The sequence below is a fragment of the Trichosurus vulpecula genome, chromosome 6 (assembly GCF_011100635.1).
Source record: "Trichosurus vulpecula isolate mTriVul1 chromosome 6, mTriVul1.pri, whole genome shotgun sequence".
NCBI lineage: Eukaryota > Metazoa > Chordata > Mammalia > Diprotodontia > Phalangeridae > Trichosurus > Trichosurus vulpecula.
Window position 1 is genome coordinate 72134128 of NC_050578.1, and position 25477 is coordinate 72159604.

At 36.9% G+C, this 25477-nt stretch overlaps 1 protein-coding gene across 2 annotated transcripts in view; it reads right to left on the reverse strand.

Moving 5' to 3' along the window:
* The window catches only part of WDFY3 (WD repeat and FYVE domain containing 3), a 316638-nt gene that overhangs the window by 165673 nt on the left and 125488 nt on the right, over nucleotides 1-25477 (reverse strand). For both annotated transcript variants that reach the window (XM_036763543.1, XM_036763542.1), the window contains 5 exons: nucleotides 23485-23949; nucleotides 22568-22669; nucleotides 12240-12433; nucleotides 6477-6934; nucleotides 4296-4379 (listed from right to left, as the gene is read on the reverse strand). In XM_036763543.1, the coding sequence (XP_036619438.1) occupies nucleotides 4296-4379; nucleotides 6477-6934; nucleotides 12240-12433; nucleotides 22568-22669; nucleotides 23485-23949 (1303 nt within the window). The remainder of the gene's footprint in view (nucleotides 1-4295; nucleotides 4380-6476; nucleotides 6935-12239; nucleotides 12434-22567; nucleotides 22670-23484; nucleotides 23950-25477) is intronic.

Here is a 25477-nt window from a genome sequence, read left to right on the forward strand (position 1 = left end):
CTGTTCAGGATGCAAGCAATGCTGTCTTTGGTCAATGAAAGTGTTGAAGAGAGAAGAGAGGTACTCCAACCCTGTATGTGATAAGCTTCAATTTTCACTAGCGGAATTAAATAAACCATTTACAGGTAGGAATAAGACATTATCTTTCTCTGATGAAAAGAAGTTTAATTATTAAATTTCACTGAAAATGTAGTCCACTACAGTATTTTCTTCAATTAAAGTATGTTATCAGTCTTACAGTTCAATCAAAAGTAACCATAAATTTAAAAGTCCTTGGTATCAAACTATACAATTTTACAGACCACAGCTCTATCAGAACATTTTAATCTAGGACATTCACTCTAGGTGCAAATAATTCTTTAAAGGTAACTACTACTCAAAAGATGGGAAAGATAAAACCCTCTTGTACACTTTACTTGCAATTATAAAAATAAACATTGTTATTATCATTCATGGTAAGAAAAGAACACCCACTAGATAAAGTACTTTAAGTCAATTCAATTAAGGTTGCTGAACTCAGACAAAGGATTTCAATTTGTGGTTTTTTTTTAACTGCACAGAGAAGCTTCACTATCACCTTAAAACAAATAAAAAATTTTGCAAGATTATTCCAACCTATAATGTAGTCTAGACAAGAGGCCTGAGCTTCCTGAGATGTAAGTCTCAGAAAAAAATCTAAGAAAGAAAGCCTCAATATGCTGGTATTGATATGATGGGTAGTTTTACTGAACTCCCTTTCCCCACCTCTTTTTTTGACAAGACATGGCTCAGTGTAGAGGAGGGGTGGGTAGAGATGCATTTTAAAATGAAGATAATATAAAGTCAAAATCGATCAACACTTAAACAAAAATTGATGTTGTTAGTTAAATGAAATCATAACATCTCTAGGAACACATATAGCACTATAAATAATAAGACAGCTGATGTCAAATAGTGCTCTAAGGTTGACAAAGTGCTTTACATCCATGATTTCATTTGATAACAGAAAAGCCCAGTGTGGTAAATGCTATACAGATGATTATCTTTAGATGATGGCACTGAAACTAAAATGAAGTCATATGGTCAGGGACAGATGTCTAATTCAGGTTCCAAATCCCACCTGTCCTCCTGACTCCATACCCAAGCTGTCCAGAGCACACCTTTCTGCCTCTCCTAATAACTCATATCTCATTTTCCGAGTACTCAACACACACTGTTTCGCTGGAATGTCAGAAGAACCACTGAGCAGATGAGGGTGCCCGGTATTCTCACTCCTCATTCCACATGTGGAATCCAAAGTGAGAGAGGCTCTGTGATTCACCAGGCTCACAGAACTACCAAGTGCCAGAGTCAAAAACTAAACCTGGGTCCTGCTTATTCTGAGGCCATCTCTCAGAACATTTCAGAAATGGAAGGAAGGATAGCAGCCATCTACTCCAACCCATGTCCGAAAAAGAATCCCTTCTACACCACACCTTCAGCAAGTACAGTCCTTTAACCAGGAGATAAGCCATTTGTTAAAGGAAGCCCTAAGTCATGTAAAACAATAGACTGAAAAAGAGAATGATGAATAATTCAATTTATCAAATAGTTTTTAAAATGTATCACACTTTGTAAAGTACTGAGACACAAAGACTAATAAAGATAGAAACAAAACTAATAATCTAGCAGAGAGGTAATACAAATATACAGATAAAATAAAACAAATAAATAGGAAAGATCTGACCATTGTTATATGAGATATGTGAGGAAAGAAAAATCAGGAACAGCTATGGGGATGAGGACAATCTTCATGAAGGCAGTGGTCTCTGAACACGAAGCTTTCCTGCACACTATTACCAAAATGATATTTCTAAAGCACAGATATGCTCAACTCCAGTTGCTCCCCATTGCCTGTAGGATCAAATATAAATGTATTTATTTGCACCTAAAGCCCTTCAAAACTTACCTTCAACCTACCTTTCCAGCCTCCCTGTTACATACTTTTTGGTACAGTCAAACTGGACCCATAGTGATAAAAAGGATATTTGTTTGTTCATTTAGGGGGAAGGAGAGAGGGAGGAAAAAGTAGTCTCAACACTTTGCTGACTGACCAGCTAAGTGGGCTTAGAAGGGGAAGGATTTTAGTAGGCAGAGATGAGTGGGGAAATCATTCCAGACACAAGGCAAAGCACATCCTAAGTAAGGCCCAGCAGCAGGAAATATCTACTAGTATGGCTGAGTTAGAATACTGAGGGCATGACAATAGCATACCATACAGCTATTCTGATGGCCAGAGATTGGGCAAGAGTATGAGAAGCAAGCCTAGGCAAGAATAGAGCCCTTGTCCAAGAATGTCAAGTCAGATAATATGCCTGATGACTGAAAGAAAGCCACAAAGACTGCTTCTTCCTTGACTCTTGCTTGGGATGGAAAGTGACAAAGTTCCAGGCACTGGAACTAGGAACTAGGTGTGATTAGACCTAGCTAAAATACCGTGGGCTGGGACTTGCTAAAAAGAAGAGAAAGCCATTGGAAAAAAAGGAATGCAACAAAAATTACAGTGATGGCTAAGGAAGCTGAGTTCTCAGATAGGGAAAGGGGGCACTGAACAGAAGACATGATCTAGTAATTTTAAGGCTTCACTCACATGTAAAGAGCAAGCTATGTTAGGGACTGGAGTGGGGGAGAGGGAGGCAGTATTGTGTGGGGTGCCATCTCCTATACCACACTGCCTCTCAAAACATATAAAGAAGCATAAGTATTACATAGTTCCTACTCACTAACTGAGCTTATGATGGCTATATTTTCATTCGGTCATCCCTGTTTTCTGATACATGCCAATAGAAAGGAATAAAACAAAGACTGAGAGAAAGCATCAAAATGAAAAATTGAAAAGCATTATCCATATTGGCAATAGTCAACAAACAAGCAAAACACTAGCCTCCATTAATATGGCTTTCTTCTCCTAATCTTCCATTATAATAACAGAAGATCACTTAGGTGTCATAAACTTGACTCAATTTTTTTTAAATTTTATTTTACTTTAGACTCAAGGGCCAGAACACAAAGACTCACTCTTTCCAGCTGATCTCATACTATAATGCTTGGGAAGAATAATAAATGAGAATGAACAGTAAACACAGCCCCAAGATTCCTGGAAAGAATAGCATTTCTTTTCCTGTAAAAATAATGTCATTAAAACTTGGGAAGCTTAACCTGCAACACGAAGAAAGCAGGGTATTTCTATGATTAAATTGTAAAGATTGTAGAGTTTGTTTTTTTTCCTTTTTCATAGTAGGATTCAAATATTTCTGTCATTTTTTTAGTTGTGTCCAACTTTTCATGACCTCATTTGGGGTTCTAGTGACAAAGATACTGGAGTGTTTTGACATTTTTTTTTCTGTAGTCCATTTTGCAGATGAGGAAACAGAGGCAAACAGGGGTAAGTGACTTGTGCAGGGTCACACAGCTAGTAAGTGTCTGAGACTAGATTTGAACTCAGGAAGATGAGTCTTCCTGACTCCAGGCCTGGCACTCTATCCATTGTGCCATCTAGCTGCCTCAAATATGCTTCAAATATACTTTTAATTAATTACTCATTTATCCTTCAACTTAGTTTTCCAGTTTTGTATACAATTTTGACTAATAGTTCAAACAAAGATATCAGAAAGGACGGGGCTAGAAAGTAAAGAACTGAACTCATCTCAGAAACTGACCTCAAGATTTGGACAGCTTTTGTTCATTTTTCACAGATTTTTGACTAACAAACCTTCTGATTGCAAAATACAGCAAAGCTGATTGAGCCTAATTGATTAAATGTCTACATTAAAATTTCTGTTTGTTAATAATTTGAAACAACCAAGGCATGACCATCTCCCCCTCCCACCCCACATTTAGTGTCTCTGGTACATCCATATACAGAGCATATTTTCAAAGAAAGGGGGGAGAAAGGGAGGCATTAAGTAAGGTTTTAATAATTCAAATGGACGCTAAGTTCCAATTCCTCATTCACTTCAAACAAAACACAGCTGTTCAAAAAATAAAATACAAATTTGTCTAAATAATTCTATGTATTTACAAATGACTGTGCATTTCACTGGAGCTATATATCACACTTCTATTTCAGAAGTACAAGAGAAACCTGTAAAACTGTAAAACCACTGGTCTTACAAGTGAAAAAGCAGCAAAGAATTTAAGAGACAAAAAAGGAGAGAAGAGGCACGTTCTTCAGACCCCAAAGCAGTAAGAGGTAAGACAAAACCAGATCACACAAACACAAAAAGGAACAAGGAAAAGGAGCCGAGGGAGGCTCCCTTCTCTTAGAGGGTCAGTACCTTTTCCTGGACACAGCTGGCGTACCCCAAGGAGAGGGGAGAGAAGATTCATTTGTCAGGCAAGGAGGGATCTGTTCTGCATGACTACAGGTAACAAAACAGACATCGGGGTTTAGGGGGTTAGGAAATGGCAGAAGAAGTCTGAGGTTAGTTAGTTGTACAAGAATACCAGTAAAAGCTTAATCAAATCCACTTTTTATATCCAACGAGAATGACAAAGAACATTACTATAATACACACATCACATGGAAAAGGAAGGCATGCATGGCACAGATGTTTGTTCCACAAAGCAATTCCACTTTACCTACCATATTTTCCATTTGCTATTATGAATACATATGTGAGGGCTCCTAGTAAAGATCTTTTTACCAAATGAGTTGGCACATTACATGCAATTTAAAGTATTAGAGGTTTTCCTTTGTAGCCAGCTCTCTACTTACTATACAATAATACATTATGCCTAAAATTTCCTTTTGCCAAACCATGCTAATAAATGAGGAATTTTATCAAGGAGACAAAAAAAAAACCCCAAGAAAAAAAAAAGGTCAAATCTGAACATGAATGAACTACAACCCTGCATGGATGATGGGATTATAGTGTTCTAAACACAAAGTCAATTATATACCAATTATTTTTTCAAAAATATATTTTATTCAAGCCCTTTTTCGTTAAAGGCATTTCTCGATTTTTTTTAGAAAAAGAAATGAAAAACCGATACGGCAATTATACTATATCTGGGTTATTCACATATACATCTATTTAAACACTTTAAAGGCTCAATTATATCTTAGTACTTGGGAAGGCTTCAAGAGTGAATTAATATTAAAAAAGCCATTACAGTTTCCAATAGAAACTGTAACTTGAAAATTACCTAACAAACAAATGTTCAAAATTGAGGACATTTATCAAGGTTATCTGGTACTGATTATGTAAAAAATAATGAAACAACTCCTTTATTTTGCCAAATAAAACCATAATAACCATTAGGCAGATGGTAATAATAATTAGAAAAAGTAGCAATGTCATTCCTTTTATGCTATTTTTAGGAAATCTTAATTAAAGAGATAAATTAAGAACTGAGATGTTTTTAAGTATTATATAGTTAAACTTTCTCTTATTACAATCCTTAGCCATAGAACCTTTAAAGTTAACATTCTTCTCTAAACACATATTTTTGGTATAATTTTTCAAATTTTTTCATACATAACAGGCATTTAACATCCCATTTTAATAAGATATTAAAACAAAAAAGAAGTTATCAAGAACAATTTTTATGAAGATGGTCATTTTCCATCTGGTGATCAGAACTATTAAGCTCAGGTGTAATTCTTTTTAAAATAGTTTTCTTATCTTTTGTTTTCTCATCCACTATATTGCTCATTGTATCCTCTTGCCCAACCCCCTCTCCTAGAGACCCAATGCTTATAATAAAGGCCCTTTTTTTTTTAAAGTTGCATAAAATCAACCAACCTATCAGAAAAATCTGACAATCTATGTAATGTTTCACACCCATGGCCCTCCAGGTGCATCCTTTCTTATGAGAATAAAGGAATTAAAAATCTAATTGTAAATGATATAGTTAGAGCACATAACATCTAATAGTTCTTGGAAGTGCAATGTTATTAACTTATACCTAACTGGGTTTATGGATATCACACTAGGATAATCAGATAGTTTGGGATTTTTTTTAATTGACCCTCAATTAAACTCCTAATGTGATGCCCCATAATGATCACAGAAGGAAGATTGAGCCCTTGGAAACTAGGTGAACAAGTAAAATCTCCCATAATACAAGTGACAGAGGCTTTAAGCTCCAGAGGTGTCAGAGAACATGTGTGTGGCTGCTGTGGGAGCACCCTCACTAGCTTCTGAGAAGCTCCCCAGAAGAAGGCTGGCTCCCAGGTGAAGTTCTTGAAACTGCCTGTAGGTGGAAAGGCTGTGATCTGCACCCATAGAGGAGTAAGGGGCACTCTGACTATGTAAACTGGATACCAAGTGACATCAAAACACCAGGGACATTTACCAGAAAGGTAGACTGCGAAGTTGGTCTGTCTTTTGAAAGTAGGTGGGATATAAATCCTAAAAAGATTAAAATAAATGGTGATTGCTTAAACATATCAAAATTTACTGAGACCATGCACTCCCAACAGTTGAATTCAGAGAAAAAAAGTAGACCCTTACCTATCGAAGGAATCTGTGGCTACTTTGTAGAGGTAAATAAAGAGTTTACTGCAGTGCCGTAATGTAGGTGAGACAGAGTCCATAGATGTTAAGTCATCTTCCAGAAGTCGCTGAAATGGTTGGGTATTTGAGGGGAAAACATTTAAGGGGCTTATCTTCCTTAAGTCTGAAAAGCAACCAAGAAATCGGACAGCATCTGCCAGTTTCTCATACTGGATCTCTGTTTTGAAGAAATGAGAATTAGCTGGTTCATAACGCATTGCTGCAGTCAATGTGCAGAAGACAGTGTGGAGAAGTTCAAAGACTTGATTCTGATTCACTTTTTCCCAGCCATTTTTGGGTGGACAGCTCAAGGATCTTTCCATGGCAACAAGCAAAGACGTAATGTAGACAAATCCTCCGACTTTCCTAAAAACTGTTCTTGTGCGATGACTCTCTCGTAGAACTGAGAGGAGGGCCTACAAAAATATAAAAACAATGCCATGAAACACAGAAATGAAAAGGAGCAATATGGTGTGATGAATTAAGGAATTCTCCTTCTAGTTTCAATTCAACAAACATTGACTGAACACCTAAAGAAAGATAAAACAATTCCTTGTATTCAAGGCACTAGCTGGTCAGATAATAATAGATATATATTATATAGATAGCACTTTGGGGTGTGCAAAACACTTTACACAGTATTCCACTGGATTCTCCCAACAATCTTGTGATGTATTATTAGCACCATTTCACCGATGAGAAAACAGAGGACATGACAGGTTACAGGATTTTCCATAGTCAAATAAGTCTTTGGTGGGATTTGAGCTCAGGGCTCTCTGATTCTAAGTTCAGTACTAAGTAAGACAAGGAAGCAACTAGAAAAGCAGTCTGTGTGCAAGTAAAAAATATATACATACACAAGTGTCCAAGAGGTCTAGAGGATAAAGAACTCACATCTGGTTTGGGGGTTTCAGAAAAGTCTCTTAAAAAGATGCACTGCATTTTGATAGATGGCAATGGGAGTAAGGGCAGAAGAATATGAAAAAAGGCAGACACAGAAGGGCATAACATGTTACTTGGAGAATAGCAGAAAAAAAATGCTTTTGGCTACAGCATAGGATACATATATGTGCCTAATAGGGTATAAGATTGAAAATAGAGCGTTTATTATGGAAGACTGAATGTCTGGCTGAGAAACATGGATGCAAGAAGATAGACTAAACTGGAAACTACTCAGTATTTTTAGCAGAGGAAGCTTCTATACAAGAATAATCCAGCAATTGTGTGCAGGATGAACTGAAAGAAGAGAGAATCAAGACAAGGACAGGAATTGAGAGTAATGTAATTATCCAATGAAGGCTATGAGGGTTTGAACTAAGATGTGGCAGCAGAAATGTGAAGGAGACAGATTCAAGGCAGATATGGCAGGGAAAATTTGTATAACAATGCAAGCAAATGAACACTTTAAATAAAGGAGAAGGAGAAATCAACGGTTAAGTGGAAATTTCTAGCCTGAGAGATTAGGAGACAGGTAGTGCTGCTAATGGAAACAGTGAAGCTAAGAATGGGAGTTGAACCCCAAAGAGACAAAAAACAAAAAGGAAACGGACCTATATGTACAAAAATATTGATAGCAGCTCTTTTCTGGGGGTAAAGAATTAGAAATTGAGGGGATGTCCATCAATTGGGAATGGCTGAACAAGTTTTATTATGTGATTGTGATGGAATGCTATTGTGTTGTAAGAAATGATGAGCAGGATACTCTCAGAGGAACCTGGAAAGATTTACATTGGCTGATGCAAAGTGAAATGTACTGTGTACAAAGTAACAGCAATATTGTAAGATGATCAGCTGGGAATGACTTAGCTATTCTCATTAATGCAATGATCCAAGACAATTTGAAGGACACATGATGAAAAATGCTATCCAACCTCAGAGAATGAACTAATGGTATCCGAATACAGACTGAAGCATACTTTTTTTTTTACTTTATTTTTCTTGAGGTTTTTTTGTCTAAGTTTTCTTTCACAACATGACTATTATGGATATGTTTTGCATGACTACACATGTATAACATGTATCAAATTGCTTGCCTTCCCAATTGGGGGGCGGGGAGGAAGGGATAGAATGTAGAACTCAAAGTTTTAAAAACAAATGTTAAAAATTGTTTTTACATGTAACTGGGGAAAAGTACTAAATAAATACAAAAGAAGAAGAAGAATAGGCATTAGTTTGGGAGATAAGAAGTAGGAAAAAGTCAGTCAGTTAACACACATTTATTAAGTACTTGAGCTGGGGATAGAAGAAATGCAAAAACAAGGTCCCTGGTTTCAAAGACCTCACTTTCTAATGGTGGAAGACAACATGCAAATAACTATGCACATCCAAGTTATATACATTATAAATGGAAGGTAGGACAAGCAGTGGGGAGGGTAGGGGGACTAGGAAAGGCCTCCTACAGAGGGTGGAAACTGAGCTTTGTCTTGAAGGAAGCCAGCAGGCAGAGATAAAGAGAAACACGGACAGCACAGGAGGCGCCACTGAAAAGATATGGTGCCGGGAGCTGTCATGTGTAAAGAACAGTAAGCAGGCCTGTGTAGCTGGGTTGTATTGTGCCTAGAGCAGGATAAAGCATGAGAGAAGGAGGGAGACCAACACCCGGATACTGCAGTAGTCTAGGCATGAAAGGGATGGGGGCCTGTACTAGGCAGAAGCTACATGAGAGATGCTGGGATGGCAGAAAAGACTTAACAGTGGATTGGATATTTGGGGTGGGTGTCGCAGAGGAATAAAATCAAGAATGATAAGGAGACCCTGAGCCTGGGAGGAGGGTGGTGCTTTCCACAGTGACAGGAAAGGAAGATTTGGGGAAAGGAGAACTGATGAACTTTATGATGACCACACTCAAAATTTACAGGTGACCCAATATGCATGTCTTCAGATATCAAATATTATGGTTAATAATTTTTTTTAAAACAGGTAAAATATAGTTGCAACCGACATGGCATTCATTCTGACACAATCTATTTATTAATACTGCCCGAGTACTTGCATAATGTAAAGTATCTTTAAAATAATGAAGTAACTGTAGTCTGTTTGCTCTGCTATCATTGCTAGCTCTCTGTCTCTGACATACTCTTTCCCTCTCCCTACACTATCACTCACCTCAAAGTTTCAAGGGCCTGGGATTTCATTGCTGTGGTTACTTCCTCCACCAGCACAGATGACATCCCTCCTAATTAATACCTTAGGAAATGGTCTCTATGAATCACTCTGGCCAAAGGGGAAAAACAAAATCACTTCTTGCTCAACCTCGTAAGGTTAAGACTATTGCATTCAGCTAAGCTAGTCCTTGGAGGACAGACTGACAGACAACCACAGACTTTGCCTAGGCCATGCTAACAATGCCTATAACATCATAGGATCAACCGTGTCAGAGTACACTGTGCTGGCAGAAGCTTTGAGAACCAAGGTTAGCACCACTACCTCATAATCTGATGCAGCACAATGACCTTAATGGGTGAAGGCTCAATTATTTACTAAATATTTTAAAAACAATTTGAAAGAAATGTCCCTTCTTAAGGGAGAGGAAAAGTAGCTACATCCCTCATATTAAAGAAGTACATTTAATGAAAATGGCACTATTTGCTGCAACACATTTGCTTATACTAACACATTTTAAAACTACCCAGTAGCACTGAGAACCGAGTTTTTCCTGAGTTCACACTGTAGTTTGGAAAAGCATTCTAAATGCCACCCCTGACACTGCTGCCCCTTCCTATGGACCCACACATACGTGGAGGGAGAGAAGGTGAGAAGAACGAAGCTGCAAAGAACTCCCAAGTGCTGCAGGCTTGGTGCCAATCTGCCCACCGCATCGAATCTGGGTTTGTTTGTTCTCTGATATTACTTTGATGGACTTCTGAGATCATCAGCATGATCATACCCCCAGAATCCAAGACTTCCTGTGATTTCCTGTACTCCAGAGAGGGCTCTCACAGTGCACTGAGGCCTTCCTCTACTACTTTTAACAGGAGTAGAAAGAAGGCTGTACTGGGAAGGGGAGGACTCAGGTGCGAATCCTGCCCCTGACACTTCCCCCCTGTGTCACTTCACTTCCTAGGTCTCAATTTCCCAATCTGTAAAACAAGGGGGTTGGAGATAACCCCCAAAATCCCTGTGAGCTCTAAACAAACAGTACTGTTACCTCTGGAAATCAACGTGCCCTCAGGCTGCATATCCAGACGATTGTTTCCTAAACACAAATGTGGCTGGGACAAGCAGCTTCTTCAACCTTTTCAAACCATCTGTTCCCCTTTGCTGCTTCAATCACTTCTAGTAAATTACTTCAAATTGGTAAATATTACTGAAGGTTGATACTGATTTGGATTTGTTCACTTTCCTAGGAATGAATCCAATAGAAATTTATCTTGCTGGAGGTACAAAGTACCACAGTGGGTAAAGTACTAAAGTTGGAGTCAGGACTATCTGTGGTGAGATCCTGCCACAGAAAATTACAAAATGTGTGAGTAACCCTGAGCGAGTAATTTATTCACTCTCAGCCTCAGTTTCCTAAGATGCAAAAATAAATAAATAAATGAACGAATGAATGAATGAATAAATAGATGAGTGGATGGATAAACAAATAAATAAATGAAAAGGATGATGATAGCACCTATACCTCACAAGGTTGCTGGAGAAAATATACGTAAAACAGTTTCCAAAACTTTAAAAGTGTTATATAAAGTTAGATATTATTATTTTAAATTAATGTTCTCAATTTTGTCTCACCCCAGATGAGAATTTAACTGAAAGAAAATAAGGAAGTAATGGGTGGGTCCTTAAGATAACAATTTCAGTTTAACATTTAAAAAGTCAACAACTTTATGTCTTTATTTTTATAGATGCGAAAAGAGAAAGTCTTTCTCCTCCTCTATAATCTGTTTCTCTCAACCAGGGCTAAGAATTGTCACACGCAACGTTTAGGAATATTGTCACATGAACGTGGAGACAACAGTGGCTGCTGCCACTGTCCTGAAGCTGTTAACTGTCTCAACCATTTTGGAATTAGGCAAAGAAAATTAATAAATCATGCATGCCATTTGACCCAAAGATTCAAATTTTAAGATTACACCCCAAGAAGGTAAGACAGGAAAGAAGGTCCAAATATACAGAAATGTTCAGAGTAGCATTGTTGATGATAACTAAGAGTTAGAAAACAAATAAATGACTAACAATCAGGGAATGGATGAGTGAGTTTTGGCAATGCAAGGGAATATTACTACACCATCATGGATGGGGAATATGAAAAGTTCAGAGAAAGGTGGGAAGACTTTGTCAAAGTGAATTACGAAAAAGAGAGCAGTCAACAGCAGACCAACTTACAAAGTCATAATGAGAAAGTAAACAAAGTCAGTACCTAAGAGACAAACCCCAAAAGTCAAGGTCAGCCCCATCCTGAATCAGAGGGCATAACCCTTGTTTCTATCAACAAGCCCTAAACTGATTGTGCGTTGGGTCAATGTACAGTGTAAGGATTACCCTTACATACTCTTGAATGGTGTAATTACCTAGGGAGGAATGTCTCCCACTGAGTGATGGAGTCTAGTTCCCACAGATGTGTGATGCAACACTGGTTCTTTAGAACCATTGGATTTTACACAACGGCCCTCACTATGATCTGAAAAGTTAATCTCAGCCCACTCCTGAAGGCAATAAAAAACTAAAAAGAATCAAAGATGTTTGTAGTAAAAGAATAAAGACAAGACTTCCCAAACTTACCCTTAAAATGTCAGTCTTCAGTTGTAATTCAGTGGGTGGAGCTGAATGCATCAACCCTAAGAGAGTACCCATATCATCATCCCCACTAGGAGAGAGCACCAATTGCTGGATGATCATCAGGGCATGCTGCCTGCACTGAGGATACTTGACAATATTATGTGCACACCTTGCACCTCCAAATTCCCGGAAGATCCCTTAAAGCAAGAGGTGAAAAACAAACAAACAAAAACAGGACAGTTTAGGATTTCCTCAAATATTTCAAAAGAAACTGTAGTTCCTCTTTGGTAAAGAAGTTTAGATTTAAATTTTAAATTGAATTCTGGCTTAAATCCAGGAAAACTTCAGATTATGGTAATAATTTATTTTTAAAGATAACTGCACATGACTAACAGAGGTAAAGCTTTTTTCCTCAACCTCCCAAGGATTCTAGGTCACCAATTGCATGAGCAGAAGCCCATTAAATAGAGTCCAGACTAGTCACAAATACTTTTAGTAGAAACCAGGGAATGTATGGTATAATATGAAAATCATAAGAATCACTGTCATTATTACTAGTAATAATAATAATGATAAACCAGATTCAAATGAAATGACTTTCAAAATGTGACCAGGAAAGCTACAAACCACTGGAAGGTAAATGATAGTTTGCTAATGTAAGGGAGGAATCCACTACCTTAGCAGATGGTAGTCACAGAAGGCTCAGAATATCATTACAAGGGGTTCATTAAAATACAATATAAAACAAATGGTAAAAATATACTGCCCTGATCCCTTAATGAACACTTCTCTGACAGTTAAGGCAATAAGATAACTGACTGAGCAAATAAATTATCTACACCTGGTGTGGGGTGGGGGTGCCTTTAAATAGCTATGCCCTAAAGGAATTTTCAGTCATCCCAGAGTGGGATTTTAAGCCCAGAACTACTTGTGCAAGAGACTTGAGAATCCTTTGCCTCACCTTCTCACCCCATGCCATCTGCCATGTAGCTCTGAAGGGGAGCCACTCACACCATGGGAACATAACCCAACCCAAGAGAGTTAGTCTAGGTTAGGAGAGTCACCCTAGATAACATTTTTTCTGGGGAAAAAAATAGAAATAATAATGCTAATTGAAAAGAATCAGGAAAAGGAGCAATCACACAAAACCCTTAGTGGTTACAATATGTGTGCCTGAAAATATCAGGGAAGGGATGATTTTGTACAATACATTAACACATTACTACAGAAAATCAGTCCCTATCTTCCAATATGAAACATACCAGGGCCAAGCCAGAGAGAAAAAACAAGGCATTTCTAGAGATAAATAAGACGAATTCCTAAGAAAAACTGAAAACCAGTAAAAGATTATTTAGAAAGGCTTTAAGATTGCCTTGAAAAAGATACTTCTCTCCTGATTCAGCTCACTTCACTATGTCAGCTCTTATTTTTCTTCCCAGATTTCTCTCAAATTGTCCCTTTAGTAATTTCTTGCAGTGCAATAATATTCCATTACTTTCACTGCTTTATTAATTCAGGCACTCCCCAATTAGCAGCCCCTCCTTAGGTTCACTTTCTGATAACAAAGGGGGTGCTCATCAACTGAAGAATGGCTGAACATGGCATATGAATGTAGTGTAACATTATTGTTAATTAGTGTAATATTATTGTTATTGTTATTGTAATAATAATATTAAGAGGAAGAAGCCCTGCCCAAAAGCATGATAAGCTGTCTAAGTGGCAACAAATATTTTTGCTTAACAAAAGCTAACTTTCCCAGAGGAATTAAATATCCTGATTTAAGAGTGAGAAAGGAGGAATATTCTTCTATCTATTGTAATATATCACAAATAAAAAACAATGTGCTCAGGCAATTATGTTCATCTAATTCTTCTTCTCCTTCCTCATGGCCTTCCCCAAAGGAATCAGGCTATTTTAAAATAATGACTATATACTAGTTAATATTTCAATCACCTGTCCTAACATTTTGTCTTTCCTAGAGCAGAATAAAGAACATAATAAATATTTAATAAACGCTTAATGACCAGAAGAATGACAGTTAGACATATTTGTTAAAACTATGAGGGATTTTTTATGTACTTTAAACTACAAATATACATTAAGATTATAGATTTCAAAGAACTATGGAGTATGAATGCAGACCAAAGCATATTATTTGCTCTCTTTTTTTGTTTGTTTCTTTTTTCTTGTGGTTTCTCCCATTGGTTCTAATTCTTCTTTACATCATGACTAATGTGAAAATATGTTTAATATGAATGTATATGTAGAGCCTATATCAGATTGCATACTGTCTTGGTGAGAGGAGAAGGAACAAATTTAGAGCTCCAAATCTTATGGAAGTGAATGCTGAAAACTAAAAAGACATAAATGTTTTTTAGAAGAGAAAAATCAAAATTACAGATCTCAGGCTAAAAGAGTCTCCAGAAGTCACTGAGTTCAGTAATTTAATTTTATAAATAAGGAAGCTAGAGATTCAGAGTGGATAAATGGTTTGTCCTGAGGCAGGGGGTGGGGCAGGTCTTCTAACTCCAAAATCTTACTTGTTACCAAGGCTAGCCCCTCTGCTTGTTCAAGTGATCCCATTCCATCTCCTCCAACAGACTGCCCCAACTGTCATCCACACTCTGTCACATATTTTTTTATCTCTCCCTCTCTACTGGCTCCTTCCCTGCTGCTTACAAACACAACCATGTTTCCCCTATTCTGAAAAAAACCCCACTAGATCCTTTCATCACACTATTGTCCTATATCTCATGCCTCCATCTTGGCTCCGCCCTCTGTTGTCCTATATCTCACCTGCCCCTTGGAGCTAAATGCCACTTAAAATAAATGCTTTCACTTTCTCTCCTCTTTCTTTCTTTCTCTTCTCTTCCTAACCTCTTAGAATCTGGTTTCTGACCTCATCATTCCACTAAAACTGCTCTTCAATAATCAATGATCTCTTGGTCACCAAATCTAATAGCCTTTTCTCAATCTTCATTCTCCTTGACCTCTCTCTCTTCCTGAATGCTTTCTTCTCTCTAGGTTTTTGGGACACCTTCCTTGGCTTGGCTTTCCTCCTACTTCTCTGACCACTCCTCTTCAGTCTCCTTTGAGGGATCTTTATCCCAATCATGCCCTCTAACTATAGGTGTCCCTAAGGGCTCTGTCCTGGACCCTCTTCTCTTCTACTTCTTCACTACTTTACTTGGTAATCTCATCAGATCCCATAGAGTTAATCATCATCTCTATGCTGATGATTCTTAAATCTACCTATCCTGCCCCAACCTATCTGCTGACTTCTAACTTTGCACCTTAAACTGCTTTTCAGACATCTTAAACTCAATGTCTGAAATGGAACTCATTATCTTTCCCTAAACCCAACCCTTTCCTACCTGCCCTATTATTGTAGAAGGTAACACCAAGAAGGGCATGTGCCTGGGAAATTAACTCTGGATGTTTCCACATTTTGTTTCTTACCCTGGTTCTTTGTTATGGACCTTTTCCCTGAAGTATTATTGTTAACAACTAGAAGACTGATTGAAAAGAGAAAAGTCAAGGTCAATTTGAACAAAACTGGTCATTTCTGTAGCTATATTTATAAACAGATTTTTCTTCAAATAAATAGGGAATCGGAGGAGATTAGTATAAAATATACTTAAAATTTACAATGTGATCTAATATTAATCTAATTATATCTGAATTCTTCATTACATATTTACAATTCAACTGAATGTTAGGGCTGGAGAAGTGATACAATTTAAAAGATAGTGATTTGCAATGGTACTTCATTTAATCCATTTTGAGAAATTTCTAGAAATAATCAAGAAAGTTCCTGCTTATTTTTGTAACACTTGTAATGAAACAATTTCAAATGCCTTTAAAAAGGGGTCCCTTTCAGTTCTTCTAAAATTCTGTGATTCTCTGAATAATGATATTATTTGCAAAACAAAATTTTAAATAAATTCAGAAATTTTGCCAAGAAAGAAAAAAAATTCAAAGTACATGAAAGCCTACAAGGGAAAGTGTATTTACCTATCTGCAAAAAGAGCTCAGTTAGTTCCAATACATTTTACATACATAGAAAACAGTTTCAAAAGCAAAAATGTTATGAATTTATTTATGAAGTTAACATAGTAATAGAATGATAAAACTGAAATACTAAATAAGGTTCTTTAGTATCTGCATTCCTTCTTACTAAAGGGTTACGAGCAATTCTGATCTCTATAATTACAGATGCAAAATTTAGGAAGGATTTAAAGGAAAACTACAATGATGTTTTAAAATGATTATAGGAGACTATCCTTAATGATAGGCTATTACCTTAGTAGGTATTTAGCCCAGATAAAGGAAAGGCTGAATACACATTTCAGAAACATTCAGTCATCTATAAGAGGGTACTAATAGTTTTGCCAGATGATTCTAATTTCTCTTTATCTGACCTCTAGTCACATCTCCTCACGTCTATTAGACAGCTCAAAGTGGATGTCCCCATAGATATCTTAAACCAACACATTTAAAACTGAACTCATTTTCTTGCTTCTTAAATTTCAGCTCAGATTCCACCTTTAGCAAGAAGCCTATCCTGCTACTCCTTAATGTTAGTGCTTCCCTCTGTTGATTATTTCCAATTTATCTTGTATATATCTTGTTTGTACTTAGTTGATTGCATGTGCCATCTCCCCCTTTAGACTCCATGATGGCAGGAGCTATTTTCTTGCCTTTCTTTGTATGTTCAATCCTTAGCAGAGTGCCTGGCACATAGCAGGTGCTTAATGGTCAATGACAACTTCTGGCTCTGAACTAAGTTTTAACTTCCTCAATTATCTTACTAATTTTATATTGATTTTTCCTTTTCCTGTAAATCCAAAAGATACAACAGAAGAAAGGAGAAGAGCAAGAAACATACTATGTAAAGAAGAAAAATTACTCCAGGAATAAATGAGAATTCACAAGCACAACTCTTGAGTGGATTCTGTTGTTGTTGTCATGAACCTAATAAATACACACACAAAAAAAGGGTGGGGGGCATGGGCCCACATACAAAACAGAACAAAAGTAGAGGATTGTATATGAAACCATGAATTTTTTTCTATAATATTTGCTTTGTTTTTTTAAAAAAAAAGCTAATAATAAATTAAACGTTAGAGCTTGTTAACCTGTTTGTGTCTCCTTGACTTTCTTCTATTTTCTTTTTTTTTTTTTTTGAGGGGGGAAGGCAGGGCGATTGGGGTTAAGTGACTTGCCCAAGGTCACACAGCTAGTAAGTGTGTCAAGTGTCTGAGGCTGGATTTGAACTCAGGTCCTCCTGACTCCACCTAGCTGCCCCCAACTTTCTTCTATCTTCTGTTGTACTTTTAAAAAATGTTTCAATGGTCTTCTTTTTTCTTCTTTTTTGGTGTCATCACTAATCACCCTCTTCTCCCATGACTCTCACCTCTGAATTAAAAATATTTAACAAAAACAAAACGAATTCTTATAACAAATAAAGTTAAAACAAATCCCCTCTAAGGCCATGTCCAAAACAAATTTATCTGTCTCCCCACTGTGAATCCATGAAAAACACGCTGCTCAACTTCGAGTGCAGAATGAGAAGACGCGTATTTGTTGTAAGAGTTCTGGTTTTCTTTTCTTTTTCCAGGGGTAAGAGGGAATAGCAGAACATATTTCATCATGCAGAACATACTGGAAACTGGGTTGATAGTTGTTTTGATCAGATTATTAAAGATGTTTTTCTTTAAAATGTTCGTCTCTGCATCTATTGTTCTCTGAGGTCTACTCACCTTAACCCTGCATCTACTTCCCAGGATTCCCTGAAATATCGCTTTCATGGTTTCTTAACGTAACAATATCCCCTTAGATTTATACCCTACTCTCTATTTTGCCATTTCCTACTTAAGTGTCACCTTTTAGTTTCCAGTTCTTTGATTTGTTTTTTTTGTTTGTTTGTTTCCTTTTTAATCTCCCTTTTAGGTTAAGTAAGTTTGTTTTGCTTGGCTTGCACATATTCCCTCCCTAGTATTATCCTCCCTCTTAACCACACCTCCCAAATTATGTGTGTGAATGTACAGTTACCCCTTCCACATTGTGACTTTTCCCCCTTCACGGTTTCAATATATCATGGGTCAGCATAAGAAATTAAATGGGAATTTCAGGGGAGTTTTGCAGAAGCAGCAGATGATGCATGAAGGCTGGCAGACAACACAGAAAAAGTTCAGAGACTCAGAAATGCATAAAATATATGCACAGTATTATATAATATCAGCATATTTTATCTTTTAATACCATAATTATTCAGAATTCTTCTCTGGTATGAAGGGAGGACCAAAAAATTTCATATACATATTCCAGATCATGGAGGGGGGTACCACTTACTGCCCCACCCCCCCCAAATGTGGAAGGGATAACTGTATACAACTCTACTTTTATAATTCAAATAAGAGTGACAGTCATCTAAGGCCTGCTCTCCCAAACTCTCTATCCATGTTAGTAGAGTATTTTTTATCCCATACCCCAATTATGAAAAAGAGTAATTTCTTTCTTCTTTCAACAATTATGTATTCCTTTTATCACCCTTTTTTTCCCTTCTTAAAACACACAAACCTGAGCCAATCTATTTCCTGGATCTCTATTTTTTCTTAATAAACTCCATCCCTACATTAATATTTCTGAAGACATAAAGGTTCTGAAGGGAAACTAGTTGTTAGCCCTTTAACAGTATCCAGCCCCTTCCAATTGCAAGTGCATGTACACACTGACATTTACACACACACACACACACACACACACACAGATCCAGATTATCTCAAAGTTTTGTGTTTTCATTTTCAAAGTTTCTACTCAGCTCTGGTCTTGTCATTGGGGATGCTCAAAAGTTCTTTTCCCTCCTCCATTAAAGGTCCTTCTTTTCCTCATAAGTTTGGCAGTATCAGTTTTTCTTGCCTTTACACCCACACCTTTTGCCTTTTTGGCATACTTTATTTCAGCATCTCCTGTTTTATAATTGAAGCCATCGGATGTGCATTCAGTACAGGTTTCTTAGTACTTGTATTTTTGCATTCTAGCTGCTTTCAGTGGAAGCTCTGAATTTTAGCTATGACATTTCCAGGACTTTTCTTTTTGGGGTTTTCTTTCAGGGATTGATCACTAGATCTGGGCAGGTTTCACTTATGATTTCTTAAGATGGAGCATCCAGACTTTTTAAAAATCATGGCTCTTACTGTAGAATCCAATGATTTTAAAAATATCTCTCCCTGATCTATTTTACAGGTCAGTTATTTTTGAAAGCAGATACTTTACATGCTTTAAAATCTTTTTATTTTGCTCTAATATTTTTTTTTTTTTGCTGCCTCATGAAGTCACTTATTTCTTTTGGTCAATTCTATTTTTCAGGGAGTTCATTACTTGGCTTACGTTTACCACTTTCTGTTCTAAGTTGTTTATTGTCCTTCTAAAAGTTCCTCTAGAGTTTTATCTCATTTATGATATTTTGCTTCACTTCTTAGAAGTATTCATATGATCCTACTGAAAGATTTTTTTTCCTTTGAGTCTCTATTTACAGTGATTAGGATTTACTCTTTCCTCCTAGGTTGGATTTTGGGGTATTTCTGGATCTATTATAATTCTTTAGAGTAGCTGGCATCTTCTTCCATTTACTCACCTCTACAGCCTTAATTCCTGAATGAGGGCTTTGGGTCAGGATGAAGCTCTTCCCCCGTGTACTTTTGAGGCAGTAATCAGCCCTATTTGGTTCCAATCTGGATCAGTTGGGCTCTTCTAAGAACCTCCTTGGATCTTTGAGGTTCAAAGCCCTGGATCTTAAAGGGCCATTACAGCACACACAGAGGGCTAAGGATTTCATGGGGAATGGGCATTGTATGTCTAATACTGACCACCTCTGTGACCACACTGGTCACTATTGTACCTTGTTATGTCCAAGTTCCACAATGTGAGTTTCCCACAACTCTGACCCTATTTTGTGAGAGTCTTTCTCCATTTCGGGCTCTGGAAAAAAAGCTTTGCTGGCTGCCAGTGTCTGTGTCCAGTCTCTCATTTCCTTCCATCTTGTTTGCTGAAGCTGGTGCTGGATTCTCAGCCAAGCTCGCTTCTTATTGGCCTTGGGTCTCTGAATGACTTGTTAGCCCTTCCGATGTTGAAGAAGTCACTCTAACATCTCATTGGATTTCCTGACCATTGTTCAGCCTGGTGCTATTTTTCAATCTTTGTTGGAAAAGGCACGTCAAGAGTTAGTCTTGCTTGCCTCTGTTCAGACACGTAGTCTTCTACATACTCTGCTCTTGGATTGTTTCTGAAAATTCTAAGTGATTAGAATCAAAAGAAGGGACTGATCTTCATGGGAAAAACCAATGCCATATATGTGTGCTTGAGCATAAATGTGTGTATGTCTCTCTATAGGGAGTAACCACCTATGTCGATGTAAGAAAAACATCTGAAAAACTGAAATTAGCACAGCTGTTGACAAAGAACAATGAACACATGTTGCCTACTGGCCTAGATAATGTCTGAGATGCCTTTCAGCTCTGTCTAGGAGTCTGCGGTAGGAATATTTATAGGGATTGGGCTTGTTATTAAACTGCTCTAAGAATTCTTAGATGAGGTAACTCCTTCCATCAAAGATTATGGTATTCGGTAATTCCCTAGACTGGCCTAGAGCATGGACAGGTGTGGTGACCTGCCAGGTAGACATGACCAATGTGGCTCAAAGGAAGGAGTAGCTCTGAGATCTCCCAGCTCTGAGGCTGGCTCTCTATCCATTACACCATAATGATGTTAAAAAAAAAAAAGACAAACTGGACATGGTGCTACTTGCCTAATAATCCCCTCAACCAAGAAGCTGAGGCTGGCAGAGCTCTTGAGCTTAGGAGTTTAGGAGCTCTTGACTTTAGGAGTTTTGACTTCCAGTGGGCAATGCCAATGAAGCATCCTCACTGAGTTTGGTACCCTGGGGAAAGCATTGGGGCGGGGGGCACGTGGGGGGAGGAGTAAGGTTGAGTAGCACAAGTAGTGGAGAAAGAGGTTGTCTAAGGGGGACTGAAGAAGCTCAGATTGGAAACTGAGCAACTCAAAGCTGCTATGCAGATATGAGTGGAACCTACACTTCTAGCTGGAGGAAGCTCGGCAAGTCCAATCTTTAAAACAACAACAAAAACCAGCAATAAAATGGCAATACTGTTTTCAGAAAATAATCCCTCTTAATTCCAGTGTTTTCCCTCCTTTAATTGTATGGTATTTATCCTGTAAATAGTTTACTTGGTAATATTTGCCTGTTGTCTCCCTGATTAGATTGAAAGATATTTGAGGGCAGGGATTGTCTTTTGCCCCTTTTTGTATCACAGTGCCTGGCACATAATAAGCACTTAATAAAGGTTTATTAAAATTGAATTGAAGATAGCAAAATATTAGAAGCTGAATAAGAGATAACAAGCAAAAGAAGTAAAAATAACTATTCTTTACATAATATTCACTACTGAATGTTTTCCAAACTACAACAAATCCTTTTAAATAGTTAATCTGGCTTATTTGAAAGCTAAGAATCATATAGAGAGGAGCTAGCCACCACTATGAATAGCACTGTGACCATCAGATCTGGGAAGTTCATGACAAACAGACAACATAAACACATGTCCTTCATCCTTGAAAGGTCATGGTACCCAAGACTGAAATGTAAGAAAAACTGGTCAAGAAGTGAAAAACAAATCTAAATGTCATTTTAGTCTTCTGATGCAGAACCCATTTTGGTGGTGACAAAACAGGCTTTGTTATGATTTGTAATTTCTTAAACTATACAAAGAAATATAAACCAAAGAACAGACCTTCAACTGTATAAGAAAAAAGATATCAAGAAAGGAGCAAAAGGATGAAGGATGAAAAAAGTAAATGCAAATGCCAATGGTGGCAAAAACTAAATACAAATTGGATAATGGAAGGACTAAAGCATATTGCAGTGATTCTGTCCATAAAAACAGCATGAATTTTTCACTAGAGCATCAATAAATACGTAAAATCTTTTTTTAAAAAGAAAAATGACATCTAACAAATATTTGAGAAATGAAATAATGGCTTGTCTGTTAAATCTTAAATGTAAGATAAAAATAAGAAGGGAGAATCATATTTCAAATATAACAATCACACACTGTATTCTTTAGTTTTAGTAGTAGTTTTGATGAGAGTAAATCTTTTATATAATTCTAAACATGAAAATTATCAAGTTTTGTTGATAGAGGACAGTACCATTAGTTAATGATTATTGAATCATTCTTTAAGCATTCAAAAGACCAAAATCATCAGAGCTAAAAATCCCAAACCATCCTGATAACAGTTTTCATAATTACCTGCATTTGTGTTTGATCCTTGGAGTAGAATTGTCAAGGTCTCCATAACCAGCAAAGCCAGTTGCTTCTGGTCTTCCACAGAGCTATTGTTTTTTGAATCCCCTTAAAAAAAATTTTGATCTTTTAATTTGGATAAATGGCAAGTTACTTCCACCCTACTCTCCCTAAATTTGGTTTTGTCATTTCTATTTACAGTGTAATTACTGGCTACTTTTAAATATAATCATTATTAATGCTAATACGCCATTAATAAAAATCACTCTAAAAAACTTATGAACTAAATATTCAAAATTGACCAGTAGGCTCAAAGCCAAAATTCTGCACAACAGGTGCACCTAAATGTGGATAGAGAGGCATGATAGGGGTACTTCATGAAACACATTAAATGCTGCTTCCAGAAAAAGTAAAAATGTGAAAATCTGAATAAACTATCATGCTCAAAAAGGTGAGAGAAACTAGTAATGAATGGAAATAAGTGCAAATTTTAATAGGTAACTCTGATCATACACAATTATAATCAGATTCAGGTTCATATACAAAAACAAAAAAAAATAAGTTAAAGACATCAACCTTAAATATAGGGGAATAATATATAAATATATATATATATATATATATATATATATATATATATATATATATATATATATATATATATATATATATGTATTTATCCTTAAAACATCTATTACACAATCTCATACGTCCTAGGCCATTTTTATACAGCCTCATAAGGGAGCAAATAGGAAAGCAAGTAGCTACTTGGAAACTTCCCTCAAGGCTGCTATAATTTAGTAATGCTAGTAAGTCATTCAAGTCGAAGAAAAGGGAACCTTTGCCCCCAACTCACACAACCTGCTGCTTGGCCCTGTACTGGTGAATCAAGAAATGAGAACATAGAAAATATAATACTATACCTTGCTCATTCAGAGTCTGAGGATCTTTCAAGAAGGCAGCATATTTATGCAAGAGGTTTACCATTACCTCCAGAAGGCCCACCTCCCTGAACACATCTTTAAAAATGTAGTCATGTCGTGTGAACTTAAGAAGAGTTTTTGTGGCAATGATGCTACATTGGTAAGAAGAGCTGGATTTTAAGAGAATGCTGACACTGATAAGCTCTTTACACGGGATATAATTTAAACTGAAAACGACAAATTCTAGCATCTCAAAGTACTTGGTCTGCACTTCCGGAAGCCTAGAAATCTTCTCTGCAAACTGGGACAACGTGTGTTGCGACTCCAAGATAAAATAATTTGCATTGTCAGCTATGTAGATATTTGTGATGGCATCAAGGATGATTTGGGGGAGATAGCTTGTTTTTGCTTTTAAAAATGCATTCTGGAGGACAGCAAATGCTTGGATATTTCTCACGCTGTGACCTGTGAAAAACAATAAATAATGTTATTTCTTCTATCAAAATAAGTTTGACATTTCAAATGACAAAAGTCAATTTTAGTTCCTGGCACACTGCCCTATAAATACTAGGTACACAGAATATTTTTAAATCAAGGACTATATGTTAACAATAAATACTTCTTCCAAAAATTGTATTCTAGCAGGTCACATGATCAGCAAGGTGAAAAACTAGACATTTTCTCTGATGCTAACAACCGCCTGACTTCTACAAAATACAAATCATGTACAATAGTTGAAATAATTTCATCTGTCTCCCCAGTTTCAGACACTAAGAACTCAAACAAGGTAAAAACCTAATGAATTAACACAATAATTTCTAACCTCTAATGTGCTCACTCAGTATACCCCTCTCTACCCCCCACTACCCTACAGCAGCAAGACTCCACAAGCTACCACGTGGGCTTGCAACAAAACTCAGTACTACACACAGACATCTCTGTGCTGAGGAAGCCTCCAAACCAGAAGTTTGCTGAGGCCACTAAAGCATCACAAACTGCCCAGTTCAGCAGCACTTGACACCACAAAAGAGCTCTGCTTGAGAACGGAGGAAAAGAGGGAAAGGGGGAAAGTTGTGTATGGGGGAGGGGAGAAAAGGGAAAGGGTCTGTGTGGTACTCTACCAAGGAAAAGAGTCTATCAGTGATCTAGAGTCAGTTCTGCAGTTCCCTGCAGAAGTCACTCAGGGCAGAGAGCAACACCCTCAGAAATCTCATAAATGTGAAAATGGCTCCTTTCCACTAAATTACACATTTTGTCTAGCTCAGACACTTGCCAGTATTTTATTATTTTGGTACAATACTCCATCCAAACTTATACTGATTCTTCCCTAAGAGCACAGGAAAAAAAATCCTAACCTGGGCCTATATTTTTTAGCATAAAAAAAATCTGTACTTGACATGACCATTGTGCAGCATTATTTTTTGACTTAATCATACCTCTCAAATGTTGTAAGTGATAAACGCCTTCACAGGACCTTTTCAAAATTTTTAACTAACCCTTACTCCTAAGAGGGTGATTTAAAGATCATTTTTCAAGTAATATCCTCTACCATCACAGCTGAGTGAATCAGCTGGGTTTCATAACTAACAAAATATAGACTAAGCACTTTCTCCTGGTCTTAACCTATTAAATATCATTTCACATTTCTCCAACTCTTTTTCAGCTCTTTTAGAAGATTTTATAATTATCTTATTTTTACAATGAAGATCTATTCTTAATATTAAAAGGCCATGGTATGTTTCAATACCCATAATTTCATAAGACTTATTGAACATATCAGCCTACATTTTTTCAAATAGTTATTACACAAAAGTTGCATTTAGTAACATAATAAATAATAAGATGCTACAATGAAGCCATAATTCTACACGGTTAATATGCATCAAATAAAACAGACAAATTAATGTCATTACCTATTACTCTATGAATTACAATAGGCTGATAATAAAGAAAATATCAAGGGGAAAAAAGAAAAAGCACATGCAAAAATTCC